The sequence below is a fragment of the Drosophila subobscura genome, chromosome J, assembly GCF_008121235.1.
Source record: "Drosophila subobscura isolate 14011-0131.10 chromosome J, UCBerk_Dsub_1.0, whole genome shotgun sequence".
Taxonomy (NCBI): Eukaryota; Metazoa; Arthropoda; class Insecta; order Diptera; family Drosophilidae; genus Drosophila; species Drosophila subobscura.
The window spans coordinates 22,985,792-23,013,650 of record NC_048532.1 but is presented as its reverse complement, the minus strand read 5'-3'; the positions used below and the strand labels follow the sequence as shown (position 1 = coordinate 23,013,650).

Sequence of the window (27,859 nt, the reverse complement as noted above, 5' to 3'; positions counted from 1 at the left end):
TAAATGCAAAACAAATTAATTAAACAATTAATGGGCGACGCGGGCGGACCCGGCCACGTGTAATTGTTTAATTAATTCGTAAATTGTTCTTTTGTATATAAATATAAATAAATATATAAATTAGAGAAGGAATTCATCAGGAGCAGGGAAGGAGGGGAGGGAAATGCCATTTGAAATGCCTACAAAAATGTTTGTATAAAAAAGCTTAGCCACTAATTTACTTGACGTTGCTGTCGGTCGGTCTCCTTTCGTAGTCTCTGTTCTGCCGTTTCCGCTTGTCGTTCCATTCCGTTTCGGTCCCCTCTCTCGCTCTCTCTCTCTCTCTCTCTCGCTTCAGTCACAGTTGTTTTTGTTTTTGCTTGCACGAGACGCAAAGACAAGTCCGCGCGTGTCGCGTGCCGTTAGAAATTGTATTTGCTAGGATTTTGATGTTAAGGCTGTGCAGTCCTAGTCCCAGACAATGCTCTGCTGGAACTCCACGACACGATCCCAGGGGAACTCTGGCTCCGGGTCGAGCTCCAGCGTCTCTGCCAGCGAGCGTCGGATGCGAGTGCTGCCCTCCAGAGCCGGCTCTGGGAGCGTTGTCACGGGCGACGCAGCAGCCGCCGCCGCGGGCTCTGATTCCTGCTCCTGCTCCTGCTCCTGTTGCACCTCCTGCGCCTGAAGTGTGGTTCTGGCCTCCTCGCTGGCCGGCGTACTGCTGCCGGGCTGCTCCTCGGTGCCGGCGCCCGTGCCACTGCCGATTGCCTCAATGGGCGCCATGTCGCCGCGTCGCTCGTTGTTCCGTCCGTAGTTGCTGCCCGGGAAGTTGTTGATGGTGAACTGGTCGGGCCGGAAGTTGGCCGAGGAGGAGCTGTGGCTGCTGTGGGTGCTGTGGGTGCTCTCGGGGCGGTTCAGATACTGGTAGGAGCTGCTGGGGCCGCCGTTCTGGAAGGACTGCTGGTCCTGCGGCTGGTAGTTGGAGCTGATGGGCGATCCCCCGAGATTGGAGGAGCTGCTGGACGAACCCCCGTAGATGGGTCTGCCGTAGCTGTCCTTCTGCCCACCCAGGGAGCTGGAGCCACCCACCGAGGGGCGATAGAAGGGTTTCTGCAGCTGGTAGCGCTTCGGCGGCTGGCTGCTGGGCTTGCGCACGGAGTAGCCCGGCTTGACGCACATCATGCCAAAGACTCGGATGCCGGGGACGCTCGCATACGTGGGCTGATCATGGGCCATGGGTCCCTCTATGGAAGGGAGGTGGATTAGAAGATTTCTTGGATATTTTTCCGTTGTTTATTTACCCATTTTGAAGTGATCGGGGCAGCGGCAGATGACCAGATAGTGGGATTTGCCAGTCCGCGTGTTTTGCAGTGCCAGCAGGGACCAGTCCTTGGGCGAGCGGCACTCTCGCATCTCCGTTGTGGCCTCACAGGTCTTGGCCAGCGTGATGGCCTAATCATGGAAAGCGCAAAAAAAGGAGTAGAGTAGAGTAGAGTGGAGGATGCAAATTGAAGGGGCGTGTCTGGCTGTCTAGACGGTGTCTAGCACTGGCCGTGCGACGATTAGACATTCACTTTGGACCCCCAGGCCCACAGGGCGGGCGAAGAAAGTAACCCAATCCCCTGATCATGACTCCAAATTGAAAGCCAACATGCTAAACGTCTACTCGGCATCACTCTGCCTGTCTCTAGCTGTCGCTTTGGAGCCAAACAAAAAGCAGGAGCAGCCCTAGGCCAGGAGAAACATTTAGCCAGACAGAAATTGCTTTTTGCTCCGCTTTCGATTGGACGCGATGCTTGATTGTCCTTTAACTGATTTACAGCCTCAACTGCTGGCTACTGGGGCTACTGGGGCTACTGGCATGGCAGCAGCAGCAGCAGCAGTTCCTGCCCCAGAGTGGAGTAATTTGATTGACTCTTGCGGCGCTCGTTTGCATGTGGCAGCCAACGGCCACTGTGGCAGCCAATTCAGGCAAAGTTTTTATTCCACTTTTCCGCTTCATTCCTCTCCGCTTCATTGGCTCTCGACGGAGGCATTCAGGTTAATGCTGTTGCCGCTGCTGTTCCAGTTTTTCCTCTGCCACTGCTCTTGTTTTCCAGCTAAACGCATTTTCATAATTTGCTGTACAGTTCCGGCAAAACAGCAGCAGCGGCAACAAACACACACAGCACACAGCAAGTGTTGCATTTAACGGTAAAGTGAAGTGCAATTATGACAATGTCTGGCACTGCCCACACGCCCGAGAGACTCTCAGAGAGAGAGAGAGACAGACACCTTCCGCCTCCTCCTGCTCCCTCCTCCTCAGTGGACACCTGCGTGGAACGGTGGAACGGGGAACGCTGGAACGGGCAACTGTGGTGCACAGCAGCACTCAACTGCTTGGACCATTAAACTATTAAAAATGCTTTTTATTATTTAATTTATTTGAACATTTCTCCCATGCCTCGCAGAAGAGAGTCGCAGGTGGAAAGGGGAGGGGTGCTGCGGCATTTATAACTTAATTAAATGGACATACAGCACAGTGCGGAGAGCGGAGAGCGGAATGGAGTGGAGTTTCCTCCCATGGAAGCTGGGAGCCGATCATGGCTGGGCAATAGAAGTGCCCCAATCATGTGGCAGCAGTAGGAGCGGGGGTAACATTATTGGCCAAATAATATTGTAAACCGCAACCGAAGCGGCCACAAGGTGAGCCTCCCAGTGACCCCGACAGACAGAATCAAGCCACAGATCGTGCCACGGCAGCGAGGAGATCCCCCAGTGAGTGAGAGTCCGCAGCAACCGCAGACGCAGGAATCAATTTGATGAGTGATCAGAGTGTGGATCGGAGAGTGGATCCACCAAATGATCCTCAATCATCTTTGCTAGACGATCTTCGTACGGGTTCGATGCTAGTTTCGCGGGTTCCCACTGATCCCCCATTAATCTGGCAATTGTTGAGGTTTTCCCCTGAACTACTGATCTATTAAATGATCCTCCGCCACGAAATGAATACGCAGTGCACTTCTGTGGGATTTGCAATTGATTTTCCCTATTTTCTGGGCCACTCCACCATGGAATGATCCTCCATTGTTGGCTCTCTGCTCTGGCAATTGATTTGTTTGGCAGGTTGAAGCCCCTCAACAAATGATCCTCAGTTCGTAGAGCTCTCTGGTTCGTGCTGGACTGTGATCTCCACCCAGTGGTTGGATCTCTCCATGAGCATAGTTTCCCCTCCACAGATCGCATCTTCTCGCATTTGATTCATTTAAAAAGCAATGAAATATTATTGCCGCAGTCGTGATCCACTTAATGAACATCTGGCATGAATCTCAGCAGTTCCCCAGTGTTCCCAGGGGGATGTGGCTCTGGACTTACCTTCTTTTTGTTATCACCAACCAATTTCGTGGTGTGCTGATCATCCTCGTTGAGGCTGGCGGAGCAGGGATCGCGGTACCTGCAAGGGAACACATCGGACTAGATTAGATTCTGCTGCTGCATTGTGGGATTAATTAGAAGTGGCCGAGTGACAAGTGGGCGAAGCCCAATCCTGCAGCGGGGACTGCGGCAGACTCACCTTGATGGACAGGCGCACAGGGGCTGGGTGTAGTTGAGTCTCACGTAGACCGCGTTGCAGACCTGCTGGATGGCGCACTCGGGCAGCAGATAGATGTGTTGATTATGCGGATAATAATGATATTTCGTTGGTTTCGCTGTCGCCGTTTTCTGCACAGAGAGAGAGTGGAAGGGAGAGATTTAGTTGAAGATTGTGATTGATGTTGATGTTGATGTGGATTGATGTGGCCAAAAGGGTTTCATCGTCTTCTATTTGGCCAGCAATTAAAGTTGCAAGCAGCATTTGTCTGTGGCATAGATGAAGTGCGAAATTGAAGCTCGTTCCTCTCCGTTTCTCTATTTTTAATAACCAACCGAGGAGGAGCTTCTGCTTCTGCCTCAACGTTTTTTCCATGCATTCAAAGTAGTCAGGGGAGGAGGAGGAGCAGTCTCTTGGCCTGGGCAAAGCAGGTTAATGGCAAACGAGACCCTCACATAATGCCACACAAAATTGCTTGAGAGATGAGTTCGCTGTGGCTGTTGCTGCAACGCGCCTTTTCCGTTGATGCCACAACGCAAGGCGGAAGGCGGAAGACGGAAGAGGGGCAGCGGCAGCCAAGTTATTAAGAAATTGATGCAACACGAAGGGGACGACTCGCAACCATCCATCCATCCAGTGGGTAACTGCCAAACGCACTTTTACTTTGTCGGAATTGGAGGGAGAACTCCAGTAACTTCCCCTCAAGCCCAAGCCAAACCCAAACCCAACCCCAACCCAACCCATGCCATGGCCCTGTCCTGCCCCATCAGCCACTTCCTTCCTGCATTTCCCAGTGTGTGTGTCTGCCCGCTCCCCTTTGAGTTGTTTTTCATTTAGAAACTTCTGATGGAACTTCCCCTCCGTCCCCCCATCCCTTTTGTTTGGCTATTAATAAGTTTTTTAGTTAAATTTTGCAACTTCCCAGTGGAGTGGGGGAAATATTTATGACACAATCGAAGGCAGCTCCCGCTCCCTCTCCCTCTCAATATTTGTTTAACTATTGAATCATTATTGAGAGCAAAGCAAACTCATGGTACGAGACGTTCGTTCATTGTCCATCAATGCGTGAAGATTCTTGGAGAAGCCGGAGGGGCAGCCCAGCTGGAAATGGGTCTAATGAAAGGTAGCTTAATGATTTTATTAGCTCGGAAAAAACAGAGAGAGAGGGGGAAACTGCAGGTAGATTAACGCAGTTATTAGAGCTGAGAGTGAATTCCATGGGAGGCACAACTGGGAGCTAAAAACCCAGCTAAATTATGATGAATGATGGGAGTGGAGGAAACCATTGTGGCTGGAGTTGATTTGATTAAATGAAACTGAAGTGGAGACTGTTTGCAGCAAAAGCAGTTTCGCAGTGAATAGATTTAGGCAGATCTTCGGGGGGAATATTTATCCACAGTAAATCTATGAGATGGAGTACAATTGATGGTCACAAAAGGTTCCTTCTTTTGGTCTTTTGCCCGTTTTTCGTGTTCCCCACTTACAGGCACTTCCTCCCAGCCCCCTTCACCATCAGTCCACTCTCTCCTGCTACCATCGCTCTCACCCGTTTCCCTTCCCCTACTTAGCACATAATTGAACTGAAAGCATCTTTGGTTTAGTGCAAATTACAGGGCACATGGTCCACCAGGGGAAAGGGGCACGGCAGCGGGCACTTCCCATGTCAGTCAGCCACGGCCACGGCCACAGCCACCTACTGTCAGGTAGGTCCAACTTCCAACAGTCTCCCACTGCATCCCACTTCTCCTCTTTGTTGTTGTTGTGGCAGCTCCTTTTTGAGAGTGATTTACACTGACCCTCAGCCATTATTATTGAATTCCCTCCACCGCGGGGCACCCAACACCCAGCACCCAGCACCCGGCACCCGGCACCCTATTTGGCGTCAGCTGGTTGTCGCCTCCGTCCAAATGTCCAAACTGTCGCCGCCACTTGCCCACCGCCCTCCCCCGTGCTGCTCATTGCTGCCTGTCTCTTTCACTTTGGTTAAGTAGATTTTTAAATATTTGCCCTGTTCGTTGGACAGGGAGCCAGCAAAGCGAACGAGCGGAGAGAAGCCGGAGCTGTGGCGGGAAACGAAGCAAAGGATACCCTGGGGAGGAGGTGCCTCTCTACTTTCTACCCTCTATCTGGGTAGGGTATACTCTCTCTCGATGGAAGGGTAACCCCAGGCAGCGCCCTGAAGCTCGGGGGCTGTGAGTCTCCGTGCAATTTTCCACGAATCGCAAATTAAAGCGCTTTGCTGTTGTCCGCTTTCCCGCTCCGCAGACTGCAGTTGTGTAGCTCTGACTGTGGCTGCGGCTGTGGCTGTTCACACAGGTTAAAGTTCAGTCGGTGGCAGTTAGCGCAAAAGAGAGAAGATCCCCCGTCTGCCCCCCCTTGCCTGGCCACCCAAGTGCCACTTGAAAATCGTGTTCCCTGCTGCAAGCTTCCTGCAATTTAAAGTCACTTTTGGAGTTGCAGTTGGAGACTCTCAGAGACCCTGAGAGATGGAGATGGAGCTGCAGATGGAGCTGCAGATGGAGATGGAGAGTCGGGGGTTCCCTCTTTGGAATCCCATTGCCGCGACCTTTCACGGTCTCAAGTTGTTTTCTGTTTTCCGTGTTGTTTCTTTTCTTTTCTTTCATTTTATGTTCCTCTTCTCTCTTTTTGTAGTTTTTTGCCTGTAGGTTTTTGTGTAGTTTTGTTTTTGGAGTGCCATGAATTGCGTTTTGATTGAAAAGAAAGTGACATTTCCGTTGATTTTCCTTTTGCCAAGAATGCTCTCCCCCCCCTTTGTTCTCTCTGGTCTTAGCTTCAAGTTTTTCCTTTCTGTGGCGCTGCAAGGCTCTCAGCTTCAATGCTAATTTTGCATGGCCTTTCGCCAATGGAAATGACGCCGAAAATGTGTGTGCTGTGTATTTGTGTTTGTGTTTGCGTTTGCACAACAGCCAACTGCAGAACAAACAGCAAACTGTGGCAGCAAACGGGCAAAAAGTGGCAGGCAGGCGGGCAGCCAGGCGTATGCGTGATTTGTTTGCCGATGTTGCAGCCTTTATTGACTTGTTGCAGTGCTCCATTCACAGCCCCATGATTGCCACTTGATTAGCTGCCATTCACGTTGAAAATTCGCAAAAATTTGACAGCCAAAATGCAGCACAAATTTTTCGATATTTTGTGGGGAAATTGATGAGCGAGAATGGAAATTGAATGCACTTTTGACAGCACGCAAAAGCTGCGCATAATTAGCATGGACTTATGAAGCATAAATATGCCAAAAATATTCCCCTGGCATAAAGGAATAGTAGCCGTGAACTATTTTCCATTTGATGTTGAATTAATTGCAAACATTCGAAAGCCTTTTGTGATTTTCTGCCACACTCAGTCCCTCAGCCTTCAGCTGTCTTCTCTCCTTAGTTCTATTCCTAAGCCACTTGACTTGCTGCTTGTGTGTGTTTTTGTGGCCTCCAACAAGAGTCCTGCAGCCAGCAGCAGCAGCCACACTTCTCGGGTTTCTAGTCTTCGCGGCAGCAGGCAGAGCCCCACAAGTATCCGCTGCGACTATGCACAGTGTGGTGTATGTGTTGTGTATCCCCACTTGTAACTCAGTCGCCATTTAGAGGCTTGATTTATGCCGGCAGCTCGAAATTTGCTTTTAATGAGAGAGACTGGAAGCAGCAGCCAGCAGCCAGCAGCAGCAAAAGTTAAGCGCATGTAACTGACAGGCAGCCTGGCAGCGGCTGCTGCTTGTATCTTTATATCTTGCAGATGCGAAAACCTCGCCACTTGTTATTCAAATCAGCTTGCAAGAGAGCTTCCAGCTACAACAAAAAAAAGTAACATAAAATTTCACCGCTTTGGCTACTTCTCAGAGAGAGTCTCCCTCTCTCTCTCTCTATCTCTCTGTGTCTCTTCTCTCTGTGAAAATTTGCATAGCTGCTGCTCGGGCTCACATTCCCCCACCCCTCCTTCTGCAATTAATAAATAATTTTCATTTCATTTTCATTTCGAAATTTGATTTAATTATGTGAAAGTCCGTGAATGACTCTCTGTCGAGTCTCCCCTAGTCCCCCCTCCCTCTCTGTGCAGCGAGAACACAAAATTAGTTGCCATTATTTAGGTTTTACTTCCCCTCCGTCTCCGTCTTGGGTTTGCCCCTCTCTTGCTGCCTATTTGTTTGTTTGTTATTTAATTGTATGCTCAAAGTGAAAATGAAATCGCTTTTCAAGTACTTTCGTTGTTGTTTGGCTGCTTCGGCCTTTGCCTTTGCCGTTGCCTCCACCCTCTGCTTCTTCCCCTCCTTCATTGTCATCTCTAAAGCGTGAAGTTTCAAGTAGTTTCTGTGTTTGTCTACTCACGGATGTGTCGTTGTATCTTTGTATCCGAGTATCCGGGGGTATTTTCTACCATTTCTACTTCTACTTTTTTCGGTGCTTTTTTATCGTATTTTTTGTGTGTTCATCCAACGGCACGACAAGCTACCGAAAATCTGAAACATTTCACTTGAGGCGCACTTGTGGGGGGATTTGGATACATTTGTACATATTTTACATATTCACATTTTTACTCCTTTTGCAACCAGAAGCGGGTACTACGATTTTAGCAAGGTGTTTGCCATGGTAGAGTCAGAATATGATGAGATTTGAAACATTTTCCTGAGTGTTTTCCTACTAAATCATCTTCCTGTGGTGAAATCTATTCGTTTATGGAACATTTGTTGAGTGTTTTGACTTCGTTCTCGTCAGAGCTTCAATCAATGAATAACACAATCTAAAAGTTGCCTTTCTTCATCAATTGACTGACTGTGGAGCTACCTTAAAAAGGTGATCCATCTTCTAGGGTATCAATAGCTTCGTGTGCCGCGGGGCTTGGCTGCTTCTGTTGAATTTTTCGGCGGTTTGTTGCTGGCTTTTTCAGTTGTTAACTGAAATTTCTCATGCAAATCCCAGCCAGTTGTTTGTTTGTTCATTTGTTTGTTTGTTTACCATTATTTGTATTTGTTTGCCCAACGCTTTTTTCCCGCTTTTGAGGGTCCACATCATGATCATCATCACCGTCTCAGCATCCCAGCATCCCAGCATCCCAGTGGATGGGTGCCAGTAAAAGTCTTTCCACACAGTCAAGTGTCGAGTCTCCAGCTGTGGCTCTTGCACTTCCCCCCATCTATGGAGTACTTCCTCCTCTCGGTCTGCAGTGTTCCCAGTGTGGATTCTTTTGTGGATTGTTGGGATTTTGAGCTGCCCCCAGCTACGCTCCCCTGCAGATCTCAACACTCTCTCAGACCTTGTGGAGTGGAGCTGGAGTGCTGCCATGTCCCCGCGGGTTGTAATTAAAATGTTCAATAAATCGTCAAACTTGATTGTCGATATTTTTATAACAAGCGAAGCAAAGAAGTGGCCTGCGGAATCCGATCGTAAAGTGAACGGCTCTAACGGATGTGCCTCTCCGCGTATAAATCGCACTCCGCCGGGTTAGAGTTCAGTTTATGGCCTCTCTCATGGCGCAGAGCAGAGCAGAGAAGAGCCAAGATTGGCCCCAGGAAAGATCAACGAACGACGGAGCCACTCGACATGGATCGGGGTGTTGATGCTGTGGCAAAGACAATCATTTCTGCTTGATTGGGGTTCGGGAATTTGATTCTTGATGAAGATTCAAATGAGTGGAAAAGTGAGGCTTGGAGTTCTGGGAGTCAGGGACGTCCAGCCTTAAGAGTTCCTCTTCCCAAATGCTCTCCTTTCCCTCTTCGATCGCAAGTTGTCTCTGCCAGCATCTATCTGTCTATCGCTATGCCATAATCTTGGTGCTAACCGTTGGCCAAAGTGGAGTCTCCTCTGCGCTCCTCTCCTCTCCGCGCATGCGTAACTGATATCCATCTTTGGCCGTGTTACAATTTCTTGCTGCTGCTGCTGCTGCTGCTGCCGCTGCTGCTCCGTGCGCATAACTTGTCAAACAGCAAACAAAGGTGGAGTTGCGGCACAGATGGAAGATGGCAGATAGCCCCAGAGAGATTGCAACAAAGTAAAGAGGAGGCAGCAGCAGTGGAGGAGGCTGCATTTATGGCCATTACATGATTTGGCTGTGCGAAAAGGCATATTGAATAATCCAATGGAAAAGCAGGAGCCCCAGCAGCTGCCACATTCCACAGCCAAAGACGTAAAACGACCAAAGACGTGATCATAATTGTCCCAGAGGAGCAAGCGTCAGCTCTGAATCAGATTTGGAAACAGAATTCGAATCGAACCGAATCCGTTGAATGTGTCCAACGTTCTGCTCAGACATTAATTTGTTCTAATTTGTTTCTAATGCCATTGTTCGAGCTGAAGCAATGTCTGTCTGGTCATAAGCTGGTCAACGAGCATTACACTCATTTTCCTGCTGCCGTAATGCCCACAGAGTGCCGTAATAATAATATTTTTATATGATATTTCCCTCTCTCTTTCCCGCTCGTTGGTACTGGTTTTTTGGACTGTTTGCTGCTGCTGCTGCTGGCCGAGTTTATTGTTCTAGTTTCCCGCTCTCCCTCTCTGGGTGCTCCCCAGGGGGCGCTGCTCGGACAGAGGTCCGCTGCCTGGCCTCTGGGTCTCTCCGCTCCTTAACAGTAGTTCTTGCGTTAGGGTTTGTTGAACCTCTAATGAGTCTAAATGCACAAGATACGAGATGGTTTTAATGTACGTTTATGACTTACATTTACTTGGGTTTTTGCTGTATTCTTTTTCTCTCAGCCGTCTTTTTGGGACAGTTTGTGGGACAAAGTTAATGTGGCTGCCATTACGGTAACGATTCGGTCATGATACCAAAGGGAAGTCGGACATTAGCCTTGGGTCTGCTGTCTGCTGTCTGCTGTGGTGGGGGGACTCTGTTCAGAGCGGATGCTTGGTGCATGAAAGGGCTGCCCTGGGAGCAGCGTTGGACATGTGGAAAGTTTCAATGAAACATTTCACAGGCAGAGGCAGCACTTCGGTGATTAAAATATAAATATTTTTGGCACTTGTGAAATGGGAAAATTAAAGCAAATGGTAGATGGTTTTTGGCACTCTTTCCCTTCCTCCATCCCCCAGGAATTTGCATGTACAAAAATCACTTTCCATAACCGAAAGCCCTTGGACTGCTGGCCATCACTTTCTTTCATGTTCCTTCGCCCCCTAACACGTACAATAAACACTCCCTCCGCCACCCCTGTAACTATTTGTTGGACAAATAAACAGAACAGAAATACACAGAATAAGAATAAAAGGTGAAGGGAATCCACGGCCGACGACGACTGATGATGGCTCTGGGTTGGTGGATTCTTTGGTCTTGGGGTTCTGGTCATTTACCTCCAAGCAAAACGGTCGAATGTTTGGGTTTCGGGTTGTTCGTTTGTGGCTTTTTACCGCTAATACACGCATAATAAACTATGGCCCCGGGAGCCTACGCTCCCCCCGCGCCACAAAGAGGTTGAGGCCCCTTCGATGTGTCTTTGTGGCTGCCACTCACGTACCGCAAATGTCGGGAAGGTCTGCTGGTCATTGTGTGATTGAGAAGCGGCCGCTTACCTGCAGAGAGAAGAGAGAAAAGAAAGCGAAATGAGTATTTGGTTGTGTCAAAACAATGGCCCAAACATTTCAACCAAAATGGCAAGAAATATTTCTAGTAAATTCTTCTCACTTTAATTTGAATTTGAATGGGGCTTAGCAGGGGCGCCAGAGAGACGCGAGAGAGACCCTTGAGATGGTTAGCATTTACTTTCAAATAAGCCATTAACTTTCCAAGGGAATTGGGCACTGTGGACTGAGGGTTCTCTCGAGATGTTCACTTCCAATTAAAAAAAAGAAAGACTGCAAATAATTTCATCGGCAAGCTAATTACTGCACAGTGGAGTAGAGGGAAGAGCAGGCCAGAGATGTTTGTCGTCTTTGTCTTTTGTGTCTAATATAATATGCAGTTTTCTGCTGCCCCTCCCCTGCTGCCAGCCCGCCTCTGCTGCTGCCCTGTCCCTGGTGCTGCTTTTTGGGGCCTTGGGGCCAAACACTTTCTTTATTGGACTTTCTTTCGCAGTTTTCTTTGTACTGTTTCCTTGCCATTTTCCTATGTTTTCTGTTTTATCAAAGTAGCGCACATTGCACATCTCATTCACCGCCAAAGACTCCGCCCCTGCTCCTCCTCCTCCTCCTCCTCCTGCTGCTGCTGGCAGAGCCGGGCCCTGCGGTTACGTTTCGGCTTTTGTTTTGCATCTCTGACAATCTTTTTTGTTTCGCATGGCTTTTCCTTGGGAGGCGCACGAGAAAAAGAGGTGAGAGATAAAGATGCCGACATTACGCGCTTTGCATTTTCCATTTTCCACTTTACATTTTACATTTTTCTCTGTCTCCCCCCTGTCTCCCCATCTCCCTGTGCACTGGTTTGTGTCCCTCTGTCTGTATTTTTTCTGTGTTAATTATAAGTTTCCGCTTGGAAAGGGCAGCCTGTTGCTGCTGCTGCTGCCGCTGCCGCTGCAATGATTCTTAGATAAACGGATGAGGAATGCAAAGGGCAGGCTAATGTCTACATTAGTTGGAAGTTGCCACATGTTGCACAAGCTTTGATCGGCATTGCAATGGGCTTCGAAGTGCAGAGTTTCTCATTGAAGGGGGAAGAGAGTTTCCCCCATTCCTGGGGGGTATTTTTCAATAGAGAATTCATAGATAATCCTCTGATTGTTGGAGATTTCTCTGATAACCTGCATCTGAATCGTTTCTGCAAGAACTTTTCATCATTGCTCAAATGTATTTTCGAATTCCAAAGGAACTTCTTGCTGGATCTCTGCCTTTTTTCTTATAAATGTCACATCAAAGGGTTGGGGTGTCCATCATTAATGCGTCATCCATGGCTGAAGCGTAGCAAAAACAGCAAGGCGGCAATATAAAGCAAATACCGAACCCCATGCCCAGTCCAACTGAACAACCCACCAACCCACCAACCCACCGTCTATCCATCTACCTTTGTACCCATCTTTTTTGTTGTGTGAGCAGCTAAACGCCAGAGGCATAACTATTCCAAGAGAGAGATGGATACCCAACAGATAAAAGAGAGGGGGAAAGAAGGCAGCTGGGGGGATGGAGGATGGAAGATCATCCGCAGCGCAGTTGGCATTTGCGACAATTACAGGTGCCAGCGGATTTGCATTGCATGGATGCAAATACAGAGAAAGAAGAGATGGAGATGGATAGATAGATGTATAGATTGATAAGTAGATACGTTCATGTTCGCTCAACAGTAAAGGCAATCCTCGATTGGCCATTGGGTAGAATTAGATTCATGGCTGCTGCTGCTGCTGCTGCTCATGGCTCAGCATTTACAGCTATCAATCATAATTAAGTGAATGATAATCAAAATGGACAGCATTATGAAAGCTCCAAGCTGCTGCTGCTGCTGCTGCATCTCTGCTCTCCTCTTTCCACTCTCCACTCCCGCACTCCACTCTCCTCTTTCCACCCTTCGCTTCGTTCTCTCGTTGCGGTCATCCGTTTGTCTCGGTCTGCCTGTGTCTTCTCTCGCTCTTCTATTCTCCTGCTCTGCTCTTCTCTTCTCTATTATTACAGATAATGGTAAAGAGAGGCAGATCGAGCGGATCGGAGCTGTAGCTGGGGAGTCTCATTCTCATTCTGTGGTCGTCGGTTCGTTGCGGCACCGTTATGCAGGTCAGCAGCAGCAGCGGCAGCAGCAGCAGCAGCCTCCTCCATCTCCTTCTTCTCTCGCTCGCTCCTCCTCCTCCTCCTCCTTCTTCACACTCTTTGTTGCAGTCTGAATCTGAATACCGCTCATCTTGTATGCAAACGCAGTGCATTCCACAGACACAGAGACAGACAGAAGGAAGGAGTGAAGTGGAGTGGAGTGGAGTGGGGGGGGCTTGTATCTCTCTCTCTCATTGACATGCCAACTGGATGGCAAATTTAGCACGCTATGATCCGCAGTTGCAGCGGGCAGGCAGCGGGCAGGCAGCAGCCACAGTCGCTGCTTGTACCCGCTTGTAGCTTTCGTTTTGCTGCCCAGGTGACAGCCTCAGCTATGAGTAGTTGTTGCCACCACCACTAGTACTCCGCTCTTCCCACTCTCCCTGTACTCTCTTCTGTCCTCTGGTTTGCCTGCTGCCTGCCTGCCTGCCTGCCTGGCACATTAATTTATTAGTTGCACTTGCTTGTTGCGCTGTAAGAGATACGCACACGTCGGCTGGCTGCGATGCATTTTTCCTGCCTGCGCTTTCCAGCGAGCTTTCCACCGCAAGTCCGTTGCTTGGCTAGTTGTCGCCTATCAAATTACCCAACAACTGCTGGCTGCAGTCCCTGGCTAACATCAGTTCCCGTCCCCATCCCCATCCCAGTACCAGTCACAGAGATTCTGCTGCTGTTGTTAGGAGAGTCTCTGGGAGTCTCGTGAAATTGAGGTTTATGCGTTGCTGCATTTCGTGTATTGATTTTATGGGCAAGCGAAACTCTATTCGTGGGTTCAAAAGGTTCCCTCACGAGTGTAACTTCCATTGCAGCTCATTATTCACTGCCCAAGTGCAAGTCTTTTATGATTTTGTGCCACTTAGCGAGTTTCGTTGAATGCCAAAATCGAAACTTTTGTGAATTTTGAATTTATTTCATGAGCCTGAGAGTATTTTCTTGGGCATCCTACTTGAGGAATATCTCCACCAAGAGTTTGCTTTGCTCTTCCCTTCCCTCTTCCCGTTTACACGACAATTTGCTGCGCATAAACCTGTCACAATCAAGTGCAGTGCCATCATCCATATGTCCGTTGCCCGCCAACCATTTTGGGATGCTTTGGGATGCATCCCGAACTACTTTGCTGCGTCTGTCCCATGCCACAACACGCGCCTGTCGCCTGCCAGCCCGGATGCCCAGATGCCCAGATGCCCAGATGCCTGGCTGCCTTTGCCTCCCCATAAATGAGAGTCAAACCCGATATTGCCGTCCATCCGTCCCACTCCTATGTAAAAAATGTCTAGGGCGAGAGATTTGCTCATTAATTTTCGCGGCCTTCTGGGGTCCGCAGCGAGGCAGCAGCCAGGACTCCTCTGTGCTCTGAGCGAATATTTCTCTGTTTTGACGTTGATTGAAGATGCGGTCGTGTTATGGGTGCATGGGAACCACCAGCCCAGACGCAGACTCCCCTCCACTCCACTCCTCCCTCGTAGATGATTAATAAAAACCTGAGCTAAGTTCCCCGGAATTTTCCCACTTTTCCATGTGCGATCTTTGAACTCAATTAGTGTTGTCGGTGGAGCAGCAGCCTCAGCAGCAGCAGCAGCAGCAGCAGCATCTATCTCTGTGGGAGACTGAGGCTAGAAATGACACATATATTGTCTGTGGCCAAATGCTGCACTCGACTCGTATCTTGTGGCATAAATTTCCATTTCAAATGCCACGCCCCCTGCACACGCTTTTAGCCCATAAAGAAACTTTTGCTTTTCAGCCAATTTCAGGCACATTTGCTGGCCTTTACCGAGTCGACTCCAGCAAAATGGATAGACTACGATGATGATGATGATGATGATGATAAACTTCGATGACTTCATGATGATAGGGATGGGGTTGGTTGGGGAAAGCAATGCTCTCTCTCCCGCTCCCACTCCCACTCGTTCTCCTCTCTCTCTCTCTGTTTCTGTCCATAATTGAAGCGCGTCCCCTGCCCGCCCTTCTGTGTTTTGTTCCCTTTTTGCACCATTTTGCTTTCTGTGGTTTTGCCATGCCACTTAGCCGAAGTCCACCTCCTACTCAAGCAGCTCCAACTCCTCCTCCTCCTGCCGCACTCCACTCGATCCGCGACTTGCAACTGCAACTTCAACTTCAATTTGGTTTCGTGGCCAAAAAGGAGTTTTGTGGCTTTTTGTGTCCAATGTTGTTTCTCGTGCCCAATTTGTTATTTTAATGATTTCGATGGAATCTTCGCCTATAATTGAGCTGCCTGGCAGTCCCACCATTCCGCCGTTCCACCTCCCGCCGTTCCACCTCCCACCGTTCCACATCCCACCTTCAGCTCCTTCTGTGCGGACTTCTGTTTTTGCATGCAGCCCGCAAGTGTTTGCTTGCCCCATAGAAATGTCTGACAAATGACCAGGCAGGGGCAAGCTGCAGCTGTGTCTGCCAGGAGCTGCGGGGGCCGCGTCAAATATTTATCCGTATTTTCCAGCACTTGCAATATCCGCCAGCCAAATGCCTTTCAAATGTCTCTCTGTCTCGCTGTCTGCCCCCAAAATGAGTCTTAACCATCGATATGCTCTGATCCGATCCGATCCGATCCGAGTCATGTTTTGCTTTTCCATTTGCCAGGGAAATTGACACTTCGGCTGCTGCTGCTGCTGTCGGTCGGTCGTCGTCTCTTATTAAAAATTGTGTCAAGTTGTCAGCGACAGCTGCAATCAAATGTCAGTGTGTCAGTGGAGGAGTGCAACGTGCAACAGCAGCAGCAACAGCATCGATGGCCTACAAAAGATGCCAAGTGCAAGTCCAAGTCGAAGGCTGCTCCCCCGACCGCAAAGTCCGTCCCCCGATCTGTCTACAAGTGAAGTTGATGGCCCCCCACCTGCCAGTTTCCTCGATTCGAGGACAAAAGAAATGAAAATGAAAATGAATTTGATTGCATTTGTGGCTGGAATAAAGTCTGTCTCCGATTTGAATGGATTGATGAAGGTTATCTCTTGGCTTCTTGATGGAAAGTGATGATGCTCGATGCTCGATGATTGATGGTGAGATTCGATTATCTGTGATGGTTTCTGCCACAGATATCCATTCATTATCCTCCCCGAAATATCTCTCTTCAAGCACAAATTCCTGCCGACGAATGGCCCACTTGCATCCATCTTCCACTTCGGAGCCATCCGCGCAGATCTACAAATTAATTGCACTTTCTAAAGAAAACAAAGGCCAAGCGACGGAGCAGCAGACGAAAATAGTAATCAAGTAATTTGGCGATGAGCCATAAATTCAAACAGAAATCAAAACGCGATTTGGCGGTCGAGGCGCACCTTTGACCCCGAAGGTCGCTTGCAATTAAAGACAGGGAAAGATGCCTATCGATGGGGGCTCAAGAGAACGAGAGGGGGAAAGACTTTTCTACTCGAACATGCAACATGCAACCCACACACACACACACACACACACACTCCACAGTGCGAGACTCCTCGCTTCATCAGTCACTCGAGAGTCCACAGACTCGATCGAGCAGACACTCACTGGCACTCACGACAGGTGGATGCAATCAACGATTCGAATTTCTAAATTCGAATATAATGCTGGAAATTGCTGTGTTGTGAGTATTTTGAATGGCAAAATGCTTCTTCCATCCGCCGAAGCTGAAGTGTACAACTCTTTTTTCGTGTCTCTCGCTGCTGCTGCCGTTGCAGATGCTCTTTGCTTTTGTTTCTGTTTTTGTTGCTGTTTTTAGTGGATCAACAACTTTTACTCCACTTTCGGCAGAGGCGTTGGAGTCGTAAAATGTGTGTCTAATCCAAAAGAAAGTGCTCTGGGGGCGTAACACTCCGATTCATCCATTTCATCTGCTAAAACCTGAACCCCCATCGACACCCCCATATTGTGGCTGCACCTCCTGCACATGCCTCAGATGTGCCCTGCCCTGCCCCCACTCTGTTCGATCACTGGCCACTGGCCCCTGGGTGGCATTTTGTGGGGAATTTAAATTGCTAATTTTGGTTTTAAACCAGGAACCAGGAACAAACGCGGCTGCTGCTGCTGCTGCTCCTGCAGCTTCTGTGCTCTTCGCTTTTGCATTTATTTATGCTCTTTTATGTTTTTCTGTGTTGCTTATAAATTGTAATTCCTTGTCCACCCTTGTCCCACTTGAAATGCGCAAAAGTTATGTGCAACTTCCTCAACTATTCCTCGACGTACCGCCCGCCTGCCTGCCTGCCTGTAGCTGGACCCTAGACCTGAACCTTGTACCTGGGCGGGGTGCATAATTTGTCGACTTCCTTCTGCTTTATGGCCGGAGTTATGTTTTAAAACTGTAGCCAAAAGGCAGGAGTCCTAAAGCCCGCAGGCTAGAGGCAGTTTATGTCGCAGGAAAGTGGAAAATTCTGCCATTCGAGCAGAGGGAACTTCTAGCTGCAGATGAATCTTTTTTCGATCTACTAATTTTTCATTAAAACCAGCCACAAATTGTGTCTTCCTGCTCTAAGATTTGTTTTCGGGAAAGTGCATTTTGGGGTATTAAATTTATAGACCATAAAGGCTTCCAATCACCATGCCATGTGGCTGGATGGATCCACATCCACTCTTATAAATAATTTATCAATTTGATGTTGCAAGCAGGCAGCAGGCTGCGGGCAGGCAGCAGGCAATGCACCAATTGAATTAGCCATCAAAATGGCAAACAAAAAGAGAGAAAAATGCGATTTAAATGCAATTGGTTTGTGTGCTCTGTGGCTCTGCGGCTCTGCGGATATCTATGTATCTGCCAGTACGTACAATTACACGACCTAGAAAGCCAAAGCAGCAGAAAGTAACCCGATAGACAGACAGAGAGAGAGAGAGAGAGAGAGAGAAGAAAGCCAAAGATAGAGCCACAGATCCTCAGTCGAACTTCAGCTGCAAGTCGAAGCCGAAAAAACAGCAAAAGACAAAAAGCCACAGAGACAGATACAGATACAGATACAAATTCGATGGGGAGTCTTGTGCGGGGGCGGGCAGGCCCCCAAGACACGAATGAGGAATGAAAGATGTTGCAAGTATCTCGTAGGTCGCTTGGGTCTCTGTAATGCAAATAGCTGCAGTTGTTCCCGCTCCGACTGCAGCTACAGCTACAGCTCCAGCTACAGCTCCAGTTGTGTAGCAGAGACATTCGCAATTAGTTTGCCAAATGCTGTGAGATCTTAATTTGGTCGTGAGTCGTCGTCGTCGTCGTTGCCTTCGTTGTGGGTGATGGCTGCAGGGGGCCCTGGACATGGACATGGACTGCGACTGGCACTGGGGACTGGGGCCTGGGTCCTACACATTTGACTCGACGAGGTGTCAGGTTTGTTTAGCTTGAACTTGATGTAGTTTGTTTTTGGCAGTCGGACTAATGATTATTTACACTCTCACTCTCCCGCTCTCTGTGGCTCTTTCCCCGTTTTATGGCACAAAACGTTCAATGGAAAGTGCCCTTTGGGATGGCAGACAGCAGACAGCGGACAGCGGATGGCACTTCTCATTAGCATATCAATGTCTTGTAGCTGCACGATCTGCACACAGGCAGAGAGACAAATCGATGCAGCCAACGTCCATGATCTTTCGCTCTATAAATGATCTGGATCTGTGGATCTCTTCAGCTGTTCTTCTGCAGAACTTTGCCTCAGATTGAGCTCCATCTTCTTGGTGCCACGAATGCCTGAACTTTCTTCCAGCTTGTGTGCATCTTTTCCATTTTCTTGCCTCATCAGCGGCTGTGGCCATCTTCCTGCCGCCTCGACGGTGATCAGCCTGTGTGCCGCAGATCTCGAAGTTGTCTCTCCTTCTGTAATTGAATAGCATGCGGCGAGATAAATGCCTTGGCCAAACGGCCAAATGGCCAATTCTGGCTGAGAGTACGACTGGGACGGGACGGGACGGGACGGGTATTCCATTCCATTCTTGTTGGCCGCGTCATTGCCATAAATTGCCCATCGTTCGATAAATTATGGAATGGGCACAGTGGGCAGTCGCTGGCCATCCACCAGATGCCTTCTACGTATATTTGCTTGTCCCCCCTCCCTCCCCGGCTGCCCCCAACGAGGAGCTTCGTCTATTCTTGGTTCTTCGGTTAATTGAAATGGGGCTTCGCTCCCCCTCCTCCTCCTCCTCCTCCCGCTCTGCCTCTGCTCTTTCTACTCTTGCTTTTGCTTTCCTCTCTTCTCTTTGTTCAGCATTTTTATGGCCTTTATTTTGGCTTTGTTTTTGGCGGCGACCCTTTGCCGGATTTCGCTTTCATTTTGCCGTTTCTGGGGTTCTTCTGTGCATTGAATTTTCGCTTTTGCGCTGGCAAATAAATTACAGTTATTAGTGGGTGAGACTCCTCACCCCCCCTCCCCTTTAATTGCTAGTAAAAGTTTTAATAAATCATCTGCAGAAGTGGAGGGAAAGACGTGGACGTGGACACGGCAGCCCTTTCCCCAAGCAAAATCAAAGTAAAATAAAGTTAGAAAGCCAAAACCCCGCGAGACACTCGAGATTTGGCGGCGTCTCGGCTTTCTTCTCGCCGTGCCTCTCCGCTGGCATTGTTCGATTTTCCCTAATCATATATATATATATCTCCGCATAAACCCCTCCGTAAACCCCCCTCCTCGTGTACCCTTTCTCTGCTTTCTGCTTCATTGCTTCCATTTGCATTCGATGGCAGTTTCCGCTTTGCTGCCAGTTTTCCCCCGGAATCATCATCAGCTTCAGCCCAGTCCAGTGGCTTTTCTTGGCCTTTCCCCCCCGAAATTAGCATAACTTTGGGCCGCTTCTAATGTCTCCCCCTCCTCCTGCTCAGCTCTAACGGTCAGCTTCAATCAGGGGTCCCATTGTGTGTGTCTCTCGGTGTGCTAACAAGCAATTGATAAAACAAAGCGGTAAACATTCAACCCAAACTCGAACCTCACACCATCCACCCCGCTCTCTGTGGCTTTTCCTATGCAATGGCTGATGGGCTGTGGTCTGGCCCTCAGACTTGACGGATTTGGTGTGCATTTTTTACTGGAAAGTACTTGAAATTGAACTCCAAACTGAAGGAATTACTTGAATGGAATATGTAAATATATTTATGAAGAACTAATGCCACAAGTGCTAGAGGATCTTCCGCTCTTTGGCAGCGTTCAAATCTTTCACTGATATTTTGTGCAGCATTTGTGAGAATTTTCTGTAGCTTTTTCCACCACTTTTGGCTGCCATTCAGCGACACAGAAGAAGTCTCCACTCGACGCCGCTTGTTGCTGCCTGTCTGCCACATTTCCCTGCCATGCTTTGTTGCTGCTTTGATCCGCAGCCCACACAGCACCAAGCACCAGACACCAGACACACTCTGACAGAGAGGAACCCCGCGAGAAGTGCACTCTTCCATGTCAATCAAATGGCTGACCAGCCAACCAGTCACGCCTCCTGCCTGCCTGCCGCCGCCTGCTTCATCTCTGAAAAATCTGGTGGCAGCTGCCAATATCATTCGTTCATTCATGCATCCATCTGCATCTGCATCTGCATCTGCATCTCTCTCGGGTTAAGCAACATTTCACACTCTTTTTCCATGAGGAGCGGGCGGAGGAGGAGGGTTTGTTCCCCCCTCGCTTTTTGTCTCTTTGTCTTTGATTTTGCACCGCCTCCCGCCGCCTTTCCCTTCCTTTCGTTTCCTTTCGTTTCGTTTCGTTTCTTTTCTCTTTTTATTATGATTTCTGAAAAAATCACATTAACTGCAATTCACTTTTTCCCTCCCTCTCTCTCTCTCTCTCTCTCTCTCTCGCTGTTGTTTTTCTGCTGCTGCTGCTGCAAGTCTATGATTATATGCTCTATGACTTGTGAAATTGTCGGGTGTCATTGCTGGAACGACGAGGCACGCGGCACGGGGCACCGAGCACGCGGCAAGAGTCAAAGTTTGTGCGGCAGCAACGAAAGTTTTGCTGGTTCCGTTTGAAAGTGTTCGAATTTGCTGGGGTCTGGTCTGTTGCGGGTTTCTTGGCTAACTAACTGCCTAAACGATTCTGGTTAGGAATGCTCAAGTTAAGTGAAATATTCTGGCTGTAATTTGAGGCAGTTTGAAGGCAGAAAGAAGGTGCTCCCAAAACCCACCCTTAAGAGCAGGAGACTCTTGGCCGAAGAGCGGGGAAATGTCCCTCTGGGTAGTTCCACCTCCCTTCATGCTCTTCGTGGCTTCTGCATCTGCTGCCTCTCTGCTTTGCTCATATTTTATAACCTCATTAGCTGGATGGCTTCCTAAGAGACGCAGCGCAGTGCCCTACCCACAGTGTGAGGCTGCAGTTAAATTTGAGTTGAGTTCTTCCTGCATCGCGGGCAGAAGGCAGAAGGCAGCGACTGATGCACGAGGCTATAATTAATTATTATGAGTGGCGGCCTGGTGTTCGGGGAGTGGCTGTGGCTGTGGCTCATGCCACGAGTGGAGAAGAGCGGAGCCTCCGGGCGCCCAGTCACTAATTAGAGGAGTTGAGAGCGTGAAAAAGTCGTAGATTCGTACTCCCCATGTGGGGTTTGGTTGCATCATCCGAAAGAGAGAGAGAGAGAGAGCTATTTGCCACTCATGCGATGCGAGACACATCTTGGACGTGACCCTGGCCACAACGGCAGTTCGACCTCTATTATGAGTCCATTTCCATCCGTACAAAATGGCATTTGGCCTCCTTTTCTAGTGCCCAAACTGCTGAGGAATTCTTCTGCACTTCTGAGGTGTCTCTGGGCTTTGTTTCTTGTTTCATTTTAGAGAAGAAAGCGCGCAAATGGAAGAGGCAGCGAAAGTTCTTTTCTTTTGGCTCACTTCTGCCGTGGCATCTATGATTATTTGCATGCAAATTAGCGACGCGCAGCCCCCAGTTCCCCCTTTGTTTGGCAGTGTAACAATTATGCTTTCATCTCTCACCTCCCTCGTGGCTCGTCTCTCGTCTCTCGATTGTGTTGCCAAAAAGAAGACAGAAATCTGTTTAACAATGTGTTAATTACACCTGCGTCTCTCTCGCAGTTCTACAATCAAAGCAAAGGCGCTCCGCTGTCCGCTGTCCGCTGTCCGCTGTCCGTTCCGTAACCGTAAAACAAATCTGAGCTTAATCGTTAATTTATGATATTTCTAGCGGTAACCGACAGCCCGGCCGGCAGCCCCCCACCAACAATCAAGACCCAGCCCCAGAGTGGAGACGCTCCGCTGATCAACGGCTCAGCCTTGGGGCATTCTTTTCGCTTCTCTCTCGACTTCTGCCTCAACTTCTGCCTCAACTTCTGCTTCTACTGCTGCTGGACGCTGGGTAGATCATAAACTTTGGATTGCATCTTCTTGCTGCCGCATTCATTGATTTGCTTGGATTTGATGGCCTTTGAGAGGCCATTAACATGCCCGCTGCTCGAGCATTGAATTGTAATTAATGATTTGTCTGGCTCCTTATGCGAGAGGCAATGGCAGCTGCAGCTACTTGTAGATTATTGATGAGACATATATTATCTTCATCCCGTTGTAATCCTTGGCTCACACTCATGAGAAAGGCTCTCCATGAGAATCACATTTGGCACACGCCTCATGGGAACAGCAGGGAAAGGCTTTTGGATTTAACTTTCTCTCAGGCCTAAAGCCTAATCCCAATTCCATTCCTGAATGCCAGAATCGGGGGAGCAGCGGCACCAAACGAGGCACAAAATGCTCCACGATTAGTCTCTGAGCAGAGCCGATCGATTGATCGCACAAACAATTAAAGACTTCATTAGAGTTGTCGTCTCGCAAGAGCCATTCAGGTGGGGAAATGTGACTGCAATTTTAATTAGGAGCAAACCAAAGAGAGAGTCGGGAGAGATGGGAGACCATCCATTGCTGAGAGAGTAATTCCATTTCTAATCTCATTGAATTCTCTTCTCTCGTTTCAGGTGAGTCTCTTGCAAGAATCTTGAATCTACTTAGAACGTGCTACGTGCAACGTGCAGCATGCAACCTGTTCCTCCTCCGTTGAGTGAGTTGCTCAACCTGCTGCTGCTGCTGCTGCTGCTGCTGCTGCGGCTGACGATTGGCTTGGATATTCGATGGCCAATTGCTTGATGGCTATGTGTGTCGTCGCTGTGGCCATAAATTATGTCGTTGTGGAGAGTCCCACTCAGAGCCCCGCAGAACTCGTAGCTGCCACCAATCATCATAGTTAGGTGCACATCAAAATTTATAGGTCAGTGGTGGCAACAAATTGCACAAGGCATTCCAGTGTCCAATGACTGGCTGACTGCCCAAATCAATGGCGATTCCCAAGCTCCATCTGAGATGCCCTCCATCTTCAGTGGCTTCAGTGGCCCCCCGCTCGGTCGCTCCTTCTGCTGCCGCAGCATCTAATAAGGCTTGACCAGGCTCGACTCCCTTGTCCATGTCAACGCGGACTGCTTCCCCTGCTAAACAACAAAACGTTGGCTAAACCAAACAACCAAAACACTGACCCACTCAACAATGCTGCTCCAACATTATGGTACTGAAAGTCGCAGGCTTCCATCGCCAACTCCCTCCGAGTGGCTCCCTCGATCTGGGATCCTTCTCCCCACCTTATGACAATCGATTTGCAACGGAGAGCCAATGCCTGCAGGCGCTCCATTTATAACAAGTGGCCAGCATTTGGCCAACTATCCAAGTCAGCCAAGAGACAGCCCCTCCGCCCCGCTCCTCTCCGCTCCTCTCCGCTCTCAGCTTGGGTCCTACGATGAACTTTTTTGTTCTCCTTGCAGCGATGTTGCCCGTTGTCATTGTCGTTGTCATCGCTTGCTAGCTGCCTGCCTGCCTGCCTCTTGCCTCTTGCCTCTTCTGGTGGCTGGCGATAGTTTGAGAGTCAAGTTGTTCCAATAATTCTGCATTTGACATTCAACGGGGGTTTTGCCCGAGGTTCTACTTGTGTTTTTGTGTCTGTCCGCAACGGTTGTTGTTTCTGCTGTAGGATGTCGCTCGGTCTCCTCGGTCGCCCATTGTCTCGGGCAGATACATTGACAGGCCTTTGCCTTTGCCTTTTACCTTTGCCTTTGCCTTTGCCTTTCCCCTTTTTCTTTTGCCATTTCCCCATTTCCCATTTCCCCTTTCAAACTTTGCTGGTCAATTGCTAATTAGGCTAAGGAATGGTCCGATCTGTGGCAAGGGATTCTCCATTGGGAGCAGTTTCTGCTGCAAAGATCCCTCGCAACTTGTAGATTTTGTAGATATTCTAGAGATCCCAGGGATCCGCTCTCCCTGCCCTGCCCCACTTTCTTATGGCAATTCTCACCTTATTGTCCTTGTTGTTGACCGCTGAGCCCAGCTTCTGCTGGTAGTACTCCTCGCGTGCATTCGTGCTGAGGCTGTCGATGAGCGCCGAGGCATTCACGTGGCCATCGTAGACGAGGCCATCCTGCTGGCTGCTGTACGTGGAGGCAGCCAGGACTCCTGCTCCCGCTCCCGCTCCTGCTGCTGCTGCTGCGGAGGATGAGGCTGCCGCTGCCGCTGCCAGAGGGGGAATGTTGGCCTGTGGCGTCCGTGTGTACAGCTGCTCGATGGGCAGGCCGGGATTCGCCGAGTTGGTGGTGGCCGCGGGCAGGGCAGAGGCCGATGAGGGCAGGGAGGAGGAGGATGCACCAATTGAGGGCGTCACCTTCTGCAGGGCGGGCTTCGTCTGCTGCTTCTGCTGGTAGCCGGCGCTGGTGGTGGAGAGCTTCTGCTTCTGGGTGGTGCCTGGGCTGGGTGGCTTCGAGGCTGCCGCCGCATTGGCCGCCGCCGCGCTGTTGCTGGTGGGCCGCTGGGCGCCGCGCTTGAGGGCCGCGGCGGTGACCTTGTGGCCGAAGGGGCGCTTGGTGGCCTGGCGGTGCTTCAGCTTCCCCATCGTCGTGAGGGTGCGCTGCTGGCTGCCCGCGTTCGCGGCTGCGGCTGTGGCTGCGGCTGTGGTGGAGGTGCCGCTGGGATCCGCGTCTGCCGCCGTGATGGCGGCAATGTTGTTGTTGGAGCGGGCGGCCACGAACTGGTCGTCGGGATCGGTGGCATCGGTGAGGGCCTCGTCGCTGGTGGTGGAGGCTGCCGCCTGCTCCTGCTCCTGCTCGTGCTCCTCCTGGGACTGCTCCTCCGTCTCCTGGCTCAGCTCTGGCTGCGTCGTCAGACTCGACGAGGTCGTCTCGCCCGTCTCCTCCTCCTCGTTGTGGTCGCTCGTCCCGGTGCCCGCCTCCTGGCTGAAGTCCGTGGTGGTGGGCAGATCCTTCATGAGCGTCGTCTGCTGCGTGACGGCCGCCTGGAGCACTGCCTGCTCGTTCATCGTGTGCTGCAGCTCCAGGAGCGTCGTCTCATCGAGGAGCAGGGTGGGGTCCGTTTCGGTCTCCGTGGAGCCAGTGGGTGGCAGCGTGCTCTGCTCCTCCGCCAGCTCCAGCTGCTCCGTTTCCGCCTCCGTTTGCTGTTGGGTCGTGGAGGTGCTGCTGCTGCTGGTGCTGGTGGTCCTGGAGGAGGTGGCCTCCTGCTGCTGGCTGAACTGCTGCTCCTCGATGTCCAGCGACTCTTTGAGTCGCGCCACCCGCTCCACGATCCTGGCCAGCATGTCCTTCTGCTGCTCGGGCAGGTTCTTGGTGTCCAGCTCCAGCAGGCGGTCGTACTTGCGGATGTTCCGCTTCACAGTCTCGATGTCCGCTCGGGTCTTGGCCGACGGGGGGTTGGGCTTGGCCTGCGGCTTGGCATCCTCCTCCTGGAAGTAGGCGCGCGCCCTGCGATTGCTGTAGCCCACCAGCTCGATGACGCCGGGATAGTCGGAGGCGGAGGCGGAGACGGACGTGGCCACAACGAGGACGGCCACCAGGGCCAGGGCCAGTGCCAGGGAGCAGCTACAGCTCCGAACCATTTCTAGGAGCGGGAATCACACTCGGGGGGGACACACTCGACACTTTGGGTTCTCTGGGATATTTCTTCGTTTCTCTCTCTTCCTTCGTTTTTGTTTTATTTGTTGTTTATTTTTTGCACTCGCGAATCACGTATTTTTCGTGTATTTCTCGTATTTGCTCCCCCTCGTTAATCTTTCGTCTCTTTACCGCTGCTCGGGCGGATTAATGTCAACTAACTGTAACTGTGACGCTTTGACAGCTCTCTCGGCAAAAACACGCTCAGCGCTGCGCTGCTGCTGCTGCTGCTGCTGCTGCTGCTGCTCTCTCAAAGAAGAAAACGCGAAACACGAATCCAGCAGTCAGGAGGAGAATGGAATGAAAAATGGACTGGGGGGAATCTTCTGCTCGATGCTGCTGCTGCTTTGGGGATATTTTTCTATGCGTGTCTCGGTCGGTCGCTCGGTCTCGTCTTCGGGCCACGATCCGCAGACGGCTAATGTCGGATTACAAATGTTCCAGGCCGCTGGATTGCAGCGTCTTTTAAAAATTTTCAAAGCGGAAAACGCATTGCGCGGCCGTCGAGCCAAGAGAAGACTTTTCTCCCAGGGCCGCAGCCCCCACACCAGCCCCCCACCACCCGGTCACGGCCACAAGTTGTTCTTTCACCAAGTTCATGGCTTAGACCGGACCGGTTTGAAGCCAACATGTTGCATGCCAAGCCAAGCCTGGCCGCCTGTGATAGCGATCTCAGAGAGGTCTCGCAACCAAAGAGAGTGACAGACAGAGAGAGAGAGAGTGGGAGAGCGCTTTCTTTCTGGTAAATGTTGCTAAAGCTTCTTCCCAGAGTATGTTGCTGAAACTTGAATCTAATGTTGCCAAACTTTATTCGCATGTTGCAAAGGTTCCCCTGACAAATGATTCTTGCCTCTGTGGGCTGGGGGGCATGGTTTTAATTGCATGGCCCGGCACACGCCTTCCTCTAAGAATAACCATCCAGCACGAGCATGATCATGTGTGTATATCTGCCGGGGATCGCTGCAATCTACGGCATATATTCCTCAATCAATTAGTCATTCCACAAACGCACACAAACGAATAGCCAGCTCCTAGGCAGAGGTCTCTGTTTTGGCCTGGTTCTGCGGCTGGCTCTCTGTTTCGGTTTCTGTTGCTCTGCTCTGCTGTTCGACTGCTTTCGCTTCAATGTCAACTCAGAGGCTCGTTTAGCCTGTCATCGATTCGGTAGACTGGTAGAACCAGACGCCATAGACACCATAGAACCAGAGACACACTCACAAAACCCGCGCTTCAACACCTCTAGCGGAACCTCCATTCTGGCATGGATCCCCAGCCTGATCTCGGATAACAAATTCTCCTCCTCTGCTGGTCTGGTCTTCTCTGCTGTGCTGTTTGATGTTCAATTTAGTTAAATGCTTTCGTATTAAACATAATTTGTCGCGGCCTTCTTAATTGTAGATTGAGAAATGGCCAAGCCGAGCTCTTCTGTCTCCTCTCTTCTGTTCTCTCTTTCTTTACTTTGTACCTTTCTCCCATACCCATCGCCATGTGATCTATAGCCCAGAACGTGCCCCGAACTACTAATGAACTTTGGTCACAACTCCAGGTTCATTTCCATTTCCATCTACATTTCAGGGTGTTCCCATAATTGTACTCTAATGTAACGAGCGAGAAGGGGTATGTTGGCACTCTGGTGGGGTTTGTTGTGTGTTCACAGGTGAAAGAATTTCCAATTTGAGTTCTCAAATATAATTTCTGAAGATTTTTCCATGTTGTGTTATGTACCAGTAGTGTACCTCTCCTTATTGTTTATTGATTAACAAACTCTAGCACTTTATTCTGC

General features: G+C 49.9%; 2 protein-coding genes across 3 annotated transcripts in view; one reads left to right on the top strand and one right to left on the bottom strand.

The window, feature by feature from the left end:
- Positions 1-27,859, top strand: part of LOC117895060 (elongation factor-like GTPase 1) — a 74,289-nt gene that overhangs the window by 3,586 nt on the left and 42,844 nt on the right. The window lies entirely within an intron of this gene.
- LOC117895062 lies at positions 384-26,526 on the bottom strand. Its single transcript, XM_034802442.1, has 5 exons — positions 24,435-26,526; positions 3,533-3,681; positions 3,334-3,412; positions 1,281-1,431; positions 384-1,223 (listed from the first exon to the last, which is right to left on the bottom strand). Exons 1-5 carry the CDS (start codon positions 26,019-26,021, stop codon positions 448-450), a joined length of 2,742 nt encoding a protein of 913 aa, XP_034658333.1. The 5' UTR covers positions 26,022-26,526; the 3' UTR covers positions 384-447.